Source organism: Perca fluviatilis, chromosome 4 (assembly GCF_010015445.1).
Source record: "Perca fluviatilis chromosome 4, GENO_Pfluv_1.0, whole genome shotgun sequence".
NCBI lineage: Eukaryota > Metazoa > Chordata > Actinopteri > Perciformes > Percidae > Perca > Perca fluviatilis.
The window spans coordinates 9558333-9575369 of record NC_053115.1 but is presented as its reverse complement, the minus strand read 5'-3'; the positions used below and the strand labels follow the sequence as shown (position 1 = coordinate 9575369).

Genomic DNA, 17037 nt, shown 5'->3' with positions numbered 1-17037 from the left:
ATAGCCATCGCATTTTTTTAATTCATTTGACAGATGTTTTTTTTAAAATGGCAGAAATGTTCCATGAGGACTATGGTTAACTGCTCGTCAGATCTCTGCAGGGTAAATATAGACAGCTAGCTAGACCTGTTTTCTGTTGGATGTCTGAAACAACTTTTTAACGTCCACCAAAACAAGTTCCTTCCTAAAGCTATTTCGCAGAGGCACCGTTGCTTTGTTCGGCGCTTAGCGCCGCCCAAGACGATCGTGATTGGTTTAAAGAAATGCCAATAAACCAGGGCACGTTTTTCTCCCATCCAGGAATGCTGAAGAAGATGTGAATCTTACTGTTGCTGTGGAGATAGGTCTGGCAATGCGAGACTAGGTTACGGATGAAAGGATCCAGCGATAGTTGTGTAGCATTGATAATGATGTCAGGACACTTACATGCAGCGACGCTATGACAATCAGCTAAGAATCCAACCTACATTGCAAGAAATGCACTTGGTACCAAAGGTGAGTCGAGTAGAGTCGAGCTGTACTATGCAGTGGAAATGAGGCATTAGTGAAGCTAGATAAATGATGCATCTAATTAGAGAAGATGCCACACCATGCCCAGGCCAACATGGTGAGTTAGAAGAGACAATGATTTATGTACATGGAGAATTAGCCATTGAAGAAGAGCCGAAAATGTCTCAGGAATGTGAAAGCTTCTATGTCTTCAATTAGAGCACCGTACAATTACAATTACATTACTGGCATATTCATTAAAAAAACATTCCCGATACCAGCTTTAAAAAAAAATTATGTGTTTGGAATGTTAATATATATTGTTGTTGCATATTATATTTCTCCAACTGCGGCTGCAACCCTGCGGAAAAACAACCAGTGTTTTCAATTACAACCAGCTGAGAAATGCACAAAATTGTTATTTTCCATAATTTAGTCAAACTCACTAATTATTATACAGATTGGGACTTACATAGAGGGATGATAGAGGTAGGAAAAGCCCTAAAAACCACAGACACACTTGTCCATCTGTTTCTCCATGTGCTTGCTGTGCATTATTCACACCTACACCTACACCTGCTCACGGACAGTGCTTTGAACAACCTTTGGACATACGTCAACATGGACACAGACTGACCTTTCACAATCACAGGCCAAAATAGTTACAGCAAATCCATCTCACTTATGAATTAACACTACATAAATAAACAAAATGCTTTCATATACAATGGCTGGGTTTGTCTTGTATTATTCTGGGACTGAAGCGCATAAGGGAGTACTTATTCATGGACTCAGTGCCTACTGTAATGTCTTCCTATAACACAAAAGGGAAAAAAAATTAAACTGCCGAAAATTATTTGTAAATGTAATATTTCGGTGTGAGTCTCACACTCCACGAGTGCAAAACAACAAAAACTTTACAGTCCCATAAAACACATGGCCTGGGGAACACCTTCATGCTTTGTTTACTGCTAACACCACCATGATTTTTACTGGTGTGCCATAGACCACTGAGGGATTAAAATGATCATTATGGTAAGACCCCCACCCTCCACTAGTGTCTGGCTGACATATGGCAGTGGAGGTAATGCAGATAAAGTCCCTTAAACAAGCCTCCTGAACACAAAATTGTAATTTGCGTGAGAGGGCCATGAATAAACTAATTGAAAAGCCAACAGATGAGAACCATTTAGGTGAATATTGAAGTGGTGCAAAGGAAGTAGAGAAAAATAAAATGATGCATGAAACTTGCATACAGCCGGCAGATGCACCTTTTTATCTACTTGTCTTGTCTCTTCCCCTCTTTTCCCCCTCTCTCTCTCCCTCTTCATAAGGGAGGCATGCTGTGTCTAAAGCCAGTAGGGATTTCCAACTCCTGTATCATGACAATTATGAGCCTGGTTTTGATTGGTCCACGCAGTTGATTTCTGTGTTATATGCAAATCAGGAATAACAACATAAGATTGGCATCATGCAGCATGATTCATCAGGCCCCCCCACACACACAGAAGGGGTTGCACAGTTACCACTTTCATCACTCTACTATTATGTTCATGCCAGATCTTTAGCACCCATAGCACCTTCAATGCTTGTTTTTCATAGTAGGGAAGAAAACACCTCAAATATCTACTTCAGCTTTTGAGCAGCAGCAATTACAAGAGAAATATGTGGCATGAACAAACAAATATACAAATTTAGATCTTTGCTATATTGACATTGTCAGGTGGGGAAAAAGTCAAAGACACAAGCCTGTTTCCTGGATTACACAGCCAGTTCTGGCTACAGTTCTGATACTGGTTAGTGATAGAGGGTGAGGGACTTGGATGAAGCCTATTGTGCGATTGATCCCGTGGACATGAGATACTAGCCTGTTCACTGTAGAGTCACCAGACAAACCTCTAACGGATCAGACAATATTAGTAAAGCATACATTGTGTTGACTGAATGTTATCAGCTTGGGAAGCAGGCAGAGAACTCCATTTTGGCATGAAGAGGGATGATGTGTGATAAAACCAATCAACATGAGGCTAGTTCCAAGGAGGGTATGAAGTAATCAGCCTGGCTAACTGCACAGCCAATATTGGTCAAAAGGCAAGTGGAACCATGCTCGGATTAGACTGAAATAAGCAGCCTTAATTAGATAACCATCCAATGTGTCCGTGTGAGGCAGCTATACTCGCAATCATTACATACAGTAGATCTAAAACTGATCATGCCTGGAGCTGAGACACCGACCTCAGTCACCTCAGTTTTTTTTTTTTTGTTTTTCATGAGGAAGTTCACAAAATAAATGACAATCTTTGGAGCCACGATGATGTTCTGTGGGAACTCACACAAACAAAGTGTGTCAAGGGCAGCATATCATCAGGAACTAAAAGAATGGCTCATATAAATGCAAGGAAATAGAGAAGACAGAGCAGCGGATAAAAAAACATGAGAAAAAGGAATGACAGAATAAGGTGTAAGACGGTCATGGACTCACAAGGCACGGCGTGACGGTAGAGGTTGTCTCGGATAGTCTGCTGCAGTTCGTGGTCAGGCGAGGATTTCTGGAAGCGCTGGCTCAGATAATGCTTCAGGTCCTTGTTCAGCTTACTTCCTGTCATTGCGAGCACAAACAGGAAAGCATGTGGTAAGTGCATCAAAACAACAACAAAATAAGGCAAGCAGACAGGAGAACATCACAAGAGTCAAAATGACGCTGTTATAATTCACAGTGAAGTGTCAAACGGCCACACAGTTTGGCTCCCACAAAAAGAAATACACAATTGTTCCCTGCAACCAGAGCAAGGCTAGATGCTGAGTGCATAGCCATGAATTGTACACTTGCCATTGTCACTCAGAGGGGTAGCTGGCTGCAGACTCTCCGTCTCCTACCAGCCGTGGCTAGCCAAAAAGCTAAGACTGCTAGCACTATGGCTAGCACTGTGAATCAGCCCTCCTACCGCTATGCCATCTGGACCTCAGACACACATTAGGCTACTGAAGGGCAGCACGGCTGGAAAGTGTCCGTATGTGGGTGTGATTGATTCTGAATGTGTGTCTGTTTGTGGCCATTACAGTGAGTGTCCATATTACAGGCAGAGCTACAGTATGCATGTGCAAAAACAGCACAAACAGTAGGACAACATAACAGAAAAAGAGTCACACAAATAGAAAAATTAGGGAATGTACAGTATCTGATGAATATGACACTGTCTTGATCTAAATTCAATAGCAATACTGCTTCAGGCAACAACAAACATCACAACATCACGTTCTATATTAGTACATGTCCCATTATTTATTATCCAAATGATTTATCTCCCAGCCTTGCATGGCTGCTGAGACCATTTTTAGTTGTCTTGGGCAAACAACCATAAAAGGCCCTGGATCTTGTTTCCATGGAAACTGTGTGTGTGTGTGTGTGTGTGTGTGTGTGTGTGTGTGTGTGTGTGTGTGTGTGTGTGTGTGTGTGTGTGTGTGTGTGTGTGTGTGTGTGTGTGTGTTTAATAAGATGTTTGAGATTGTTAGCATAGTACAGGAGAGCATTCTGCACCGGCTGGCAGAATGATTATAGGTTCATATGATATAAATACAATTAAATCATAACCCAACACATCCCACAGAAATGATACAACTGTTTTTTTATTTTAATGTGACCCAAGATGTTGTCTGTCATTCATATCAACATACGTAACAAGAGTGGGTAAGATGCAAAAATGTAGTTATGGTCACATTGCTACGAATCAGATGGTTAATGCTGGTTGAGAAGCTGTAAGGCTCACGCTGCAATTGAAACATTTAGTTCTACACTTTTAACAAATAGTATTGTCTAAAATGTCACTCTCTAAGAGAAGTATTTAAATGCTTGAATTGGGTTTCTTAAAGAAAAAAAAAAAACCCGGATGAATATGTTTTTTGAAAGCAAAGCTCTCACATAATTCAACATTTTTCTTTAAAAATGTGTGTTTCCAGACTTGATAATTTTATCTTTTGATGTAATTTATTGTAAGAAAGTAATTTTGGTTTCATTGTACTTCCTTTTTATGAGTCACGACAACTTGAATCCAGGCCCATGTCTAAAAAAATATTTAACTGAAGTAATGAGTGACACATTTGATGAGCCATAATTAGTGTCATGGACAATGTAGCCGTTTGGGCAACAGTCTGAGTGGAAAGGTTGAGTCTTCGCCCCTCCATCTAAGCTCCTGCTGGGAGGAAACTCCCCTCCTGGCCCTGTCCCATCCAGACATATCACTGGGTTGTAAATCCTCACAACAGGTCACAAGCCAACGCTCAGCCCAACAGAGAGCCTAATGCACACCCTTATGTGCTCTTGTGCACACCAATTACTGGAAGGCAAAGGGCATTCCTTGCTAGCAGACCCCCAACTGGCTGGTTTTCATTTGGAAACCTGTGACATGAAAAACTTAAAAAGAACTACCAAAGGTGCCATTTAGGAAGAGATGAGAGAGCTCCTGAGAAGGATTCAGGCATCAGAAACAACAGGTACCCAGTCTTAATAATAGATAGCTACAATTTGTTAGCCAACCTTACACACTCATATCAAGTCATATTCAAATGGAACAAAGTTCATCAACACACAAAATCGGGTTTTACCTCATAAACATATATACATTGTATTGTATAATACAACATGTTTCCCTGCAGAATATATCCATTCATTTTACATCTTCTAGCATCAGCACAGTGTCTTGTTGCTCACCTTCTTCCTGGTATTGTTAAAGGGGCACTACAGCAATTTTGTATTGCACTTTCAGAAAATTGGGGCACTTGCTAGGAACACATTTAAATCAGAATTCTCAGAATTGATAAAACAGAGGCAAAGACATTCAGTCTTATATATTCTAGTATGGATCAAGCTCCAAAAATTGCAATTCCATTTGTTTGGTGTCTGTATAAATGTCCAGTCTAAAATGTAATCTTTAAAAAAGATCTCTTAAAAGCCCCATTCATTTTGAGTTTTTTGTACTTTCTGTTAATTAAACTTTGGCTAAAAAGAAGCATATAAAAAGACTGTGCTTTATATAAAATGTGTTACAATATTTTAGTTGGTAAAAAGTTGTTAGCATGTACAGGTGAGTCATAATTTCAGAAAAAGAAAAAAAATGAGTATTTAAAAAAAAAGAAGAAGTTAATTTTGGACGGTGGACAATGTGAGCAGTGTTTAACAAAGCTAACTTAGGCATCCTGTGTGGTTGGTTGATCACTGGCATGCAAGCAACAGCACCTCAAGGAGCTATTACATAAGCTTTAATCCAGTTCCGTAGATGTTGTCCTCCTCTCACTCTTTCTCTTTGTTTATGCCTATCTTGATGAAAACCATGTTGTTTTCATGAAAATAAGCATAAATCCTTCAAAGGCAGAACAGTGCAAATGACGGGGCCCTGAAGGAACTGCTGCATTGATGAATGAGAGGAAGGTAATCACTTAGGGACGTGTGCATTTAGTAGATAGCACTATCTGTCCTGCTGTTTTTGGCTCCTTTGCAGTCATGAAGTGCTGACATGGAATATCAGGATGTCTACTGTTCAGCACCTGGTGTGAATGTATTTTATTTAATAGTAGGAGTCTCTGAAAAAAATTTGGACCAAAGTCTAGTACTGACATGGACCAACGCCTGGCATCAAAAGGACTAGTGCAGTGCCTGTCAAAAATGTGCCTGTTTGGAACGGGCCGATTGCTTGGCCTGTGGTATTGCTGCTTGTAGAATTCTTCAAAACCAAATTGTACCCCCAAAAAAAGGACCCCAAACCACTTAATATGCAATTCCACTGTATAGCCTACTACTGACTTACAGTGTAGGCTACTTCTACATCAGAGGAAGACATTGTACTACTATATTTACCTGACAAAGAACGCTGCAGATTCAGAATGTAATCACAAAACATCACAATGAAATATGGAGTAATCAGACATTAGCCTCATGGACTTATGACAGTGTGCTACCCACCCAGCCTGTTATGAGAGCTAATCAGCACATATCTCCGTTAATCAACAACCAGAATCGCGGAGAGAGAGAGAGAGAGAGAGAGAGAGAGAGAGAGAGAGAGAGAGAGAGAGAGAGAGAGAGAGAGAGAGAGAAGAGAGAGAGACCGTGTTGTCTCGTGTCGTATGGTCGTTAACGAATTAAACATTTCAGCAATGGTGTTCATTTCCATACAGGTTTAGTGGCTTGACGGTTAACGGTGAAGTATGGATTTGATTCGCAGGGTATTTTGGCGACGGTAATGTTATTAGTGTTGTAAATTAGCAGTAGACTTAATTAACTCGGGGGGAGTCTGAAAAGTGCTGCGTCTGCCCGGTTCAACTCTGAGATTTTCTCGTATTGCACAGCGCTGTGAAGGAATAATCTCTGAGATGTTCTGCCAGCTCACAGCAATTGCAGGAAAAGAGTCAAAGGCTGTAACGCCCACCCACACCCCTGGATTCTGAAACGTCCTTAAATTCGGGAATTGTCCTTTATTCAAAGTCAAAGACAGTCCAAAGTAGTGCTTTTTGTTGTGGGTCTGAGATGTATGTCACATTTTAGCTGCCAAAGCTCCGCTGCTTTCTCCCTCTCTGTGCTCAGTCAGGGTGCAGTGTGAGAGGGGGAGTGGCCAGCGGCTAGAGCGGCAAAAGCCAACGTGTGCTTCTTTTACGGATATATATTTAACGATATTTTTTGCATTTCTAATCCAAACAACGTCAAACTGCACTGCACTTACTCGTGCCCGTAGCAAGACACATGTCAAGTTTGAAATCCATCGGACTAACGGTTCAAGAGATATGTGCATAACACACACACACACACACACACACACACACACACACACACACACACACACACACACACACACACACACACACACACACACACACACACACACACACACACACACACACACACACACACACACACGTTCCTGCAATTTATAGATAGATGATTGATTTAGACATAGTAGGAAGCTGTTTGGCCAGCGTGACTGATTGTGAATTATTTAAACGATTATGTCTTTAGATCACACATAACAGATCTTGCCTTGCCTGTCATATTCAGATTTCTTGCCCCCTTTAAATGCCCACTACCTTCAACAGTGTCCTCAATGCCCTCATAGGGAGTGAAAGATGACCATTAGCTTTTCAATGGCCTGTGCTGGGGTGTTGGCTGGGACCAAAGTATGCATGAGGTCTGGGAATCAGCTCAAACTCATTTTTGTGGTTACCCAACATAATATGTTGTTTCTGGTCTAAGGTCAAATCCTTTTACATCACATTTCCTTTCCCTTTTTTTCTTTCCTGTCCACTACTTAAAACTACAGCAGACTACTTTAAAACCACTCTTCTTAAGTGCACCCGCAATGTGCGGATTTCAGTCTTTTGGTTGGCTCCAAATTGGGCCTAGGTTGGTCCAACTGTAGTATAAATACAGTCGACTGTGTTATCGTAGGGATCGCTATCCTGTGGATGCTTTACCATGTGCGAGAAGGTCAAAAAGATCACCACTTCCCTCAATTGAAGCCTTTAAGGCAGCTAGTCAGCTCCTTCAAACCTATTGCGAAAATGTTAACACCATAAGCCCATTATCTGCTACTCCTTGTTCTATTTTGGTACTGTGTATATGACAAAGCATACTGGACCTGATGGTAAACAAAGGTCACTGTACTGATCATGAAGACTTGGAAGTGGACGGACTTGATTAGACTGACCTAAAAAACGATATAGACCCGAGATGTTTAGATTGTTTCCTTTTATAGCTGATTGAGTCATCAATGGCTCAGTACCACTGCACGGTTCAGCTTGACCTTTCTCTTTCGTTTTCCACTGTGGATCGTTAGTACCCCCTCAGTGTAGGCAGCACTCTCAGCTGATCAACACAGCGATGCCGCATGAAACTGCCGTGACGTTATCTTAAACGCAACACTTGCTTAACCGTTTCATAGGCAACCAAAACAGAGGAATGTCTGCACTTTGTCGATTGTCAGCGTAGTGTGCGGCGTAGTTTTGCAGGCTGCCATTTCTTTTTTAGATCTGGGTCGAGTGAATAAAAAAAAAAAAAATTGCGTGCGCTATTGACGGTAGCTTGGCTATTTAAAAATGACGGGTTTGTGAAGGATGTCCCGTGTCGCCCAGGTGACGATTCTAGTTACGATTCTCGCTGACCAATCAGTGGTCTGCAGTGTTTTAACTCCACCTTCTAGTATAGGCACAGCTCACTTGGAACCTTGACCGAGGTAGTACCAAAAAAGCAGCAGGTAGTAGGTAACTATCCACAACCTTTGCTAATGGAAAACCAAAAAAAGAGCGAGTTAAGTACCACGCAGTGGGAATGCAGCATTAGATTCTTGTGGCTTATCATGGCCTCATTTACTCCCTGTATTTGGTATTAACATTAATCAAATATTGTATAGTACATTTTGTAAAACTGATGACCAACTCCAGGTGCCTAACCACAATGAAGTGCATTCTTTTATTGATTGATTATCTAAATTCAAAATCGACTCGCAAGCAACAAATAGCAGGTAAGCAGGCAGCAAGGCTGGGTTGTGAGAACATTTCGCCGCACACCCAAATCCCTTAGAAAACGAAATTAGAAAAGACATATCCTTCAAACACAGCCCACCTGTTACAGATTTTCCATAAGCCCCCTAAAACAAGCCAGATTTTGAGGAGACATGCAATCCATGGCAGAAGGGAAGTGGGGGAGAAGGGGTTTATGCAAGGGAGAGAGAGAGGTAGAGTGTGTCGCACAGAAAGAACATCAGATTAGACCACACAACACACCAAAACAGACACAGACACAGTTGAAACGTAAAAAGCTCCACTACTTTCCAGGCATCTCCCATTCAATCCGGCCCTGCACCCCTTAGCTCTGATCAGCCAGCCAAGGCCCTGCTCAGACATGCAGAGCCAGACATGGCACCAGCCAGACCCTGCGCTAGCAGTTGACATCTGTATTCACAGCATGGAAAAACCAAACTTCACTGAAACTCTATCCCCCTGCTTGTAGTGGGAAAGGAAAGGTTTGACCGATTTCTGCTGATTTGGATATGGCAGGAGTCACGGAGTTGTACGGCCCTTCACGCTCCAGACGAGTGGAGCCATTATGTAGCGGGGAGTCCCGGAAACTTGCTTGATATTCAAACCTACAGCTACTTTAATGGTACATAGATGTCTTTGTATGACCCGACTGCCGTTCCTGGAATTAATCTTGTGTGTGTACTGTAGAAAAGTAGCTGAGGCTGTCGATTCCTGACCTGGGCTGAGGCAAAACCTAAACTTACTTACACTTCATTACTTTCACTGGAAGAACCAAAAAGTAATGGAAGTTTTAAATGCGGTCTGTATAATTCACAGGAAGAAATTCACATGAGAAAGCGGATCTGTGTTGTTACAAATTACTGTTTTTAACTTACAGTATATGCAAAATACAAGGCCATTATTTACATTTTTTACATTTTCTTCCGTTTGTACACACAGGATAGAGATGGTGGAGAAGCGGAGCGGTGAGAATTTTGGCTCTGGCATGCTTTAAACTCATGGTGTGAGCGGCCCCCGAGCAGGGGATATGGCGACACTAACTTTTTAAAATAATCTGCTCTGTGCTCCATCCAAAATCCTCTCCACATTGTTTCTTAGGGCCATTATCGGGTCAAAATTTTTAATTTCTCCAATTCTTTGTTTTATGAACTAAAACATGCAAAACTAATAAAATTCCTATCTGCCGTACTTTGTGTTTAGCATGCTAGCATTGTCACTCTTTAACATGCTGACTTTAGGATTAGGTTTAAAGCACCAGTGTGCCCAAGTAAAGCATCCCAGAGCCAGTCTTTCCACTATATGCAGTACATTTAGTAGCACCACCGCTACTAAATTTGAAAAAATATGAAAAGGTCATTTTGCAGAGGCATGTAAGAAAGTTCTAACTTCAATCAGCACACTGGGCAGTCATAGACACAGTCACCATCTTAACACAAAGCACCAGTCTAAGTGACAAAGCAGAAAACAGTCATATGCCAGGGTACCAGCCTGTTTTACACTAAGCCAAGTCAGATTTGGCAGCGCCACCATGTTTGGCTCGGCTCTGAGTGTTGTATCAACGTAGAATACACAAACAGACTGGCATACAAGGTAACAAACTATTTTTTTTTTCTTCCTCTCTTCAATTTTCTTTTTAACATCACAAGGGACATGTTGCCAGGCAGAGGCTATGTTTAGAATAAAGTATTCTTTCAGTGGGCTGTTTATTGCCATATTTAGTATCTCCAAAGTGGGACATAGTAAAGCTTTAAATTAAATGGATTTGTGCCATTCAAACCTGACCTACTACAAGTTAAATTCAGCTACGAGACATACACAGGCTGTCCAAAGTGATGTCTTAAGTAATCAACTCTTAAGTGAGCAGTCCATCCATGGCTCTAGTTAATCAGATAATTAGGGCTAATCACCATTTAATTGATTCAACCAGCAACCGCTATCTAGAGTTAACATTTTCATTGCCACTGATCGGAGCTTAACCATGTGTCCTAATGATTAGGGACATGTAGAGAAGTCAGAGAGAGCTCAATCTGACCCTTCAACAGTGATTAAGGATTATTCTCTATCCAGCTTTGTAAGTGCAGGTCCAGGGGTTTCATTTAGGATCCTTACTAACAGTGTACGTACGCCCAAAAGCCCAAAAAATGGCGTACGCCAAAAAAAAAAAAATCAGATTTATAAAACAGTGTGTACGCACATCTGTAAGCAATGTTCCCTTTATAAATCACAGATTACCCACAATTGTGCGTACGTGAATCAGCCTCTTAGCTTGTCCTGTACACGCCCAATTCTGACCATAAATAGTCAATGCAAAGCGCCTCATGAATGTTGATCAGTATGTTAATGGCCTGGCAGTTGTACTTTACGCCGAATCATGACGACTGGCGGGGAAAAAACTAAAAACTTCTCAGACACTCGGGAATTGCTGCAAATTGAATTATAATTTCGACTTGTTCTCGCACAGTGTAGGTAAACCTGATTATCTATATTAATAATACCATCCAAAACGGGAGACATTACGGCACTCAGGGACAGCTTTGATATACCAGACCTATATGATAAGATTTAAGAGAACTAAATATTCTATCCAAACAAGCCTTAGCGATAAAGTGGAAGATTATATATCATATTTATAGCTGTCTGCTATTTCCCTCTGGAAATAGCTGGTTGCCCCCAGAGTGGCGAGGACCTGTATTTGGATCAGAGGTTGTGTGAAGGACAGCACATTCTCCCGTCAGGTTTTTTTTTTTTAATAAATCACAACCTTTGCGTGGGAAGTGGCACATTTTCAGCTCCGTTTTTGTGCGTACGCCACGTTTATAAATGAGACCCCAGGTGATGACTGGTCATTAAACCACCATAGTTGGGTCTATCGACACCAGCTAAGTTTTAGGGCGCTTTCCCACCTATAGTTCAGAGGACTCGGTGTGATTCTGGAGTGAAAGTGCAACACCGTCTCATTTTTCATATGGTTCAGTTAGCGTTCACACTGCACTGTCAAACGCACCAAACATCGTACACAAAGGTCACACGGTCAGAACAATCTCTGGTCCATTGGACAGAATATCTGAGTGAAACTCGCTGGCATTTCTAGTCCTAACCTTTATTTATTCAGGGGAGGTTCACTGAGAGGCAGCCTCTCTTTTGCAGGAACGCCCTGATCACATTCACACAGTTCCACATTCATACCTGGAAGCTTCCCAGTACAACCACAGTCTGATCTGCTGGCCACTGAGCAGCTCCACTGGAGCGGTTGGGGTTAAGGGCCTTGCTCAAGGGCACCTCAGTGGCGGTAATGAGGGAGGGACAAGCGCTGTTCTTTCACTTTCCCCACCCAGATTTTATCCTGTCGGTCTGGGGATTGAACCGACGACATCCCGGTCACAAGCTCGCTTCTCAATATATCTCAAATAATGGAGCAACGCCAAACGTCTTGGGTTTTCAGGGTTTTGCTTTAGTGTTTCTAGTATTTTAGAAAAAGGTGAATAATATGAGCAGCTGACAAGACAGCTAGTAAAGAAGAGGGCGGGCCCTGATGAGAGAGAGACGATGAGGTGTTGTCACACAGACGATGAGCGATGTGTGGTCATAATAGGTTACGGATTTGAAAGTTATCGTCCCTTAAATCGTATATAAGTCCGTAAATTGTTGGCAAGGTTAAAATTTCAGGCTAGTAAAAGCACTGTTTTTTGGTTCACTTCCTATATTTTGGTCGGATTGCATTCTCACCTAAAGTGAATCGAACTCTGGTGCACATGGAAGGGAACTGAGACGCTGGTGTTAAAGCGGACCAGAGTTCGGTTGTTTAGTCTGCACCAAAGTTTAGGGTTGCATATTGACAAAATGGGATATTGCGATATCGATATTAATTTCGATATTTTTAAACCTATGTAAAATTTAAAAAAAAGTTACAGGAAAACGCATCAAAATAGATTCATAACAAATACAACACAAGGTTTATTTCAACTGACGGTCACATTGGACTGGTACAACACGATTAAATAAATAAGGACCATGTCTACAGAACAGGACCTGTTTTACCGGTTGGGCAGTATAAAATAAATAAATAGAACAGGACACAACTTTTCTTTCGCATCTCTGATTCATTCCGTGTTGTTGTCTATCTATTTCTTCACTTACACTGTCACTCTGACGAAAATATGCACACATGTGGTACGCTCCATAGGATTTGTCACATAGTGGACCCGTGCGCTGACGTGCACTAACGTGTGCAAGTGGCACGGTAACTGGCCAGTGAAACATGATCATTATAGCGTTTCAAGTGGGCTCTAAATCGAACACAACTAAGCCACACAGCCAACGGACGGGCCGCAGCGCTCCGCAAAATAAACAATATTGCATACATATTGCGACACTTTCGATATATTGCGATAAGGATATTGAGTCGATATATCTTGCACCCCTAGATATAATATTGCGCAATGTGATATTGTGAGAACGATATTTTGTCGATATATCTTGCACCCCTACATGAGTTCGAATGAGCTTTCGTGCCACCACAAACGAAACAGACTATCTGAAGAAACACTCGGTTAAAATGGACCAAACTGCTGAAAGCAGGTGTGAAAGCAACTTTAGTATGATGACTGACCCACACTGCAGCCAGGAATTATGCAAATGAGAGAAAATGCAAATGGAAAGACAATTTTTTCTTTCAAGCGCTTAAGTAAGGCAGTTGATAATAGCATTATAATCTGTAGCGCTTTGAATAAGGAGTCCCAAACCATACTGCAGAGATGTGGAGACCAATCTTTCATATTAACTAAGCACTGAAAGGTGTGTGCGTCTGTGTGAACATCCCTGTCTCTGAGCTCAACACTACCCCCTATGTTCCTCTATTAGATGTGGCTTGCATCACACAGCAATGGCCGGGCTCTGTATCCATAGCAACAGCTGCCAGATGAGTACAGATTGTGGGGAAGGTGGTGATGGTCACAGCCAGTCATAGTCTGCTGCCCCCATCTGGTGTAACAGGATATTACAAAAACAAAGGAGAGATCTTCCTAACACAAATAGATTCTGAGCAACACTGGTCTCGTCACAGGCGCATCAGAGTTTGCAGTATGAATGTGCTCCTCAGTGTAATGTGATGCACTCTACTTAGAGGACTTCAACGTCACAAAAACAAACACGTGGCACTATCTAGGCAGGTCATATTAAGTCAAAGCTTGAAAATCGGTCTGGATATCCGTTCTGAGATCTGTGTTTGAGTTGATGGTTTCTCCAGCACCCTGCTTTATTTGATGGTTTATCTTTTCCGTTGCATGAGAGGGAGGATTTCTAGTGGTCTCACATACACCAATATTCTTCCACCACTGTCATGCAGTAGAATGTATGCATTAACGACTGCAATCTAGATACTACCATACTCATACACACACTCATACACACATATTCTTGCAAATGCACATGAACCTTAGGAACCGAAAGTGATAAGCAGCTTTCTAATAAATGCTTATATGAGATGGTGAAGCTCTAAATTGAGGAAATGCACTCAGACACTGAAATAATGTATACGAATATGGCTTTTTTGGTTATTTTTTTAATATTTGTTCTTGTATTCTATCTTATTATGTATTGTATAATCTGTACATGTGCTGTGTGTCTGATATGTTGCTGCTGTAGCACTGATATTTCCCAATTTGGGATCAATAAAAGTCTATCCGTCTATCTAACTATCCATGAGCCCAAACTGTCAAACGGAGGAAAATCTCTTGTAACCAGCGATGTCGTTTCCCGCACTACAGCAAATAAAAACTCAAAGCCTATCATGAACCATTTGCACTCCTGTCCTGATCATATCATTAACAGGACCGGAACAGGAGCTTTTCTGTGATATTGTTACAGAAATCATTATCCACCCAAAAACGGGAAGAAATAAATAAAGAATCTAATGTTTTAGCCGCTCAATAACATGCTTCTTTAAATTCCCTGAGCTGCTGATATGTGTGAGCTTTGTATTAATCACTGTGGCTCACCCTGGAGTCAAGCCTGGTGGAGACACACAAGTCCCAGAACCTGGTGGTCTTATCCGTACAGATTTTTATCCTTTGACATCTGCTCCTTGTTGAGTCGAGATAGAAAAACACCAGATCCAACGCGGTCAGGGTTAAATCTCCGACACGCTGTCAATCCTGCCTATACGGCTGTGTGTCCTGGAGCTGCTTGCCCGTTTACTATGTTCCAGATTGCTTTCATTGATCGTAGTTCTCCACGCAGGGAATAAAATCCTCAGATGATTCATTTCAGCACATAGAGCAGCAAGAGGGCTGTGGTAGAGGCGTCAATTTACCTGCTGCGATCTGACAGGGGATTGAGGATGTAATGTACATGTGTGCGTGCGCTACATTTGATGTTTCACGTGTATTTCTCTTTCGTGTGCGGCGATTTTTGAAGTCCATTATTCACACAACACGAGTGCCGATCTAATTTGGCAAACATCAGCATTCGCTAGCCAAGTGCTCAAAACTATAAATAATACAGCGCCCGCATTATGATTTGTGGGTGCTGAACGGAATACTACACGTATACGTACTATACTCTGTTATTATTATTCTTGTGATGATACCTAAATACAGTATGAGCCTCTACAGTTGAAGCTGCCTCCAGAAAGGCTTTTGAATGAGACGATCCTCTGACACAAAGGATGGTTTTGCATTTACTGTCAACAAGTATGGCAGTAGGTGAGACTGTCAAACACTAATATTTAAAGTCCAGAAATATGAAAAACAAAAAGGTACAAACCAATAACTATAAAAGGTCCTTACATCCAACTACAACATCTAAACAAAACATGAACAAAACAAAGTGACCCCCCTCTGCTAACCTTCTGTAAGGCCGAGATGTGCCCAGCTGATGTGATTATTGACTGACTGATGCGTAAGCCAGTGAGGAACGAGTATTTTGGAGGTAATTACCTCTCCATCTCTGACAGGCGGCATTTCAAGACCAATGGGAGTATTAGTCTCCTGTGACAGTCGAGCTGATTGGGTCCCAGATTTAAAACAGCAACTCCCCCCCCCCCGGGCTAAGAAGGCAGATCAGCACTTTTACACAAAGACGGTGAACATGAGTATGAGAGAATAAAGAAAGACAGAATGGGAATAGGAATGATCAACAGAACAGTGGAGGATGACTTGGAAGGTAAAGCTGAGAAATAAAAAAAAGAAAAAGTGTCCCTTTAAAGGTTGATATGACCAAAAAAAAATTTTACAGTCAAATATTCAAATCAAATATTTACAGTCAGTGAGAATTGTGACAATGAAGGCCTTATTGTGTGTGTACAGGGAAGACATCTAGACACTGATAAGGGGATCCTGGGACACTGCAAGATTAATCCTTCACACATTTCAACTATCATTTAGCAAAGTGCTTTTCATGTTCAAACACAACCAAAGAGGCATGTGTCAGCAAAAAGAAAATCATTCAAAGTCTACCATAAATAAAAGCTGCAAGGCAGTGTTTCTCTATGAATTGTATTAAAGCATCACATCCATTTACAAAATAAAGGAATTCTCTACTTAATTTAATGATTTAAGTACTGTTTAATTTAAATACCATGAAAAATACTAGTGGTGCATGATTCAGAAAATTTCACGATTCAATATCGATTTTTAGGCTCAAGATTTGATTCAAAATCGATTTTCGATTCAAAAACGATTCTGAAAATGCCCAAAAACAAAATCTTAAAAAAAAAAAATAAGATTCACAGTATGTAAATGTAGTTACTTTTCCCATGTGATTGCAGTAGACCTACAATAAAAAAAATGAATAAAAAAAGAATATGAATTGATTTTTGGAATTCTATGAATTGCTTTTTGAATCGGTAGAGCTTGAATCGCGCTACGAATGTGAATCGATTTTTTTGCACACCCCTAAACAATATGTTTATATTTTGTCAAATATAGTCAGCCATGTCTGAAATATATATCATACACCCATATGGAAGCAAACACAGACAAATGAAAGGTTACTAATCTATTATGTACCCACTTTGCAATAGAAAAT

The 17037-nt window shown here is 41.1% G+C and overlaps 1 protein-coding gene across 9 annotated transcripts in view; it reads right to left on the bottom strand.

Moving 5' to 3' along the window:
* The window catches only part of magi1b (membrane associated guanylate kinase, WW and PDZ domain containing 1b), a 155054-nt gene that overhangs the window by 74968 nt on the left and 63049 nt on the right, over nucleotides 1-17037 (bottom strand). For all 9 annotated transcript variants that reach the window (XM_039797029.1, XM_039797033.1, XM_039797030.1 and 6 more), the window contains exon 2: nucleotides 2972-3088. In XM_039797029.1, the coding sequence (XP_039652963.1) occupies nucleotides 2972-3088 (117 nt within the window). The remainder of the gene's footprint in view (nucleotides 1-2971; nucleotides 3089-17037) is intronic.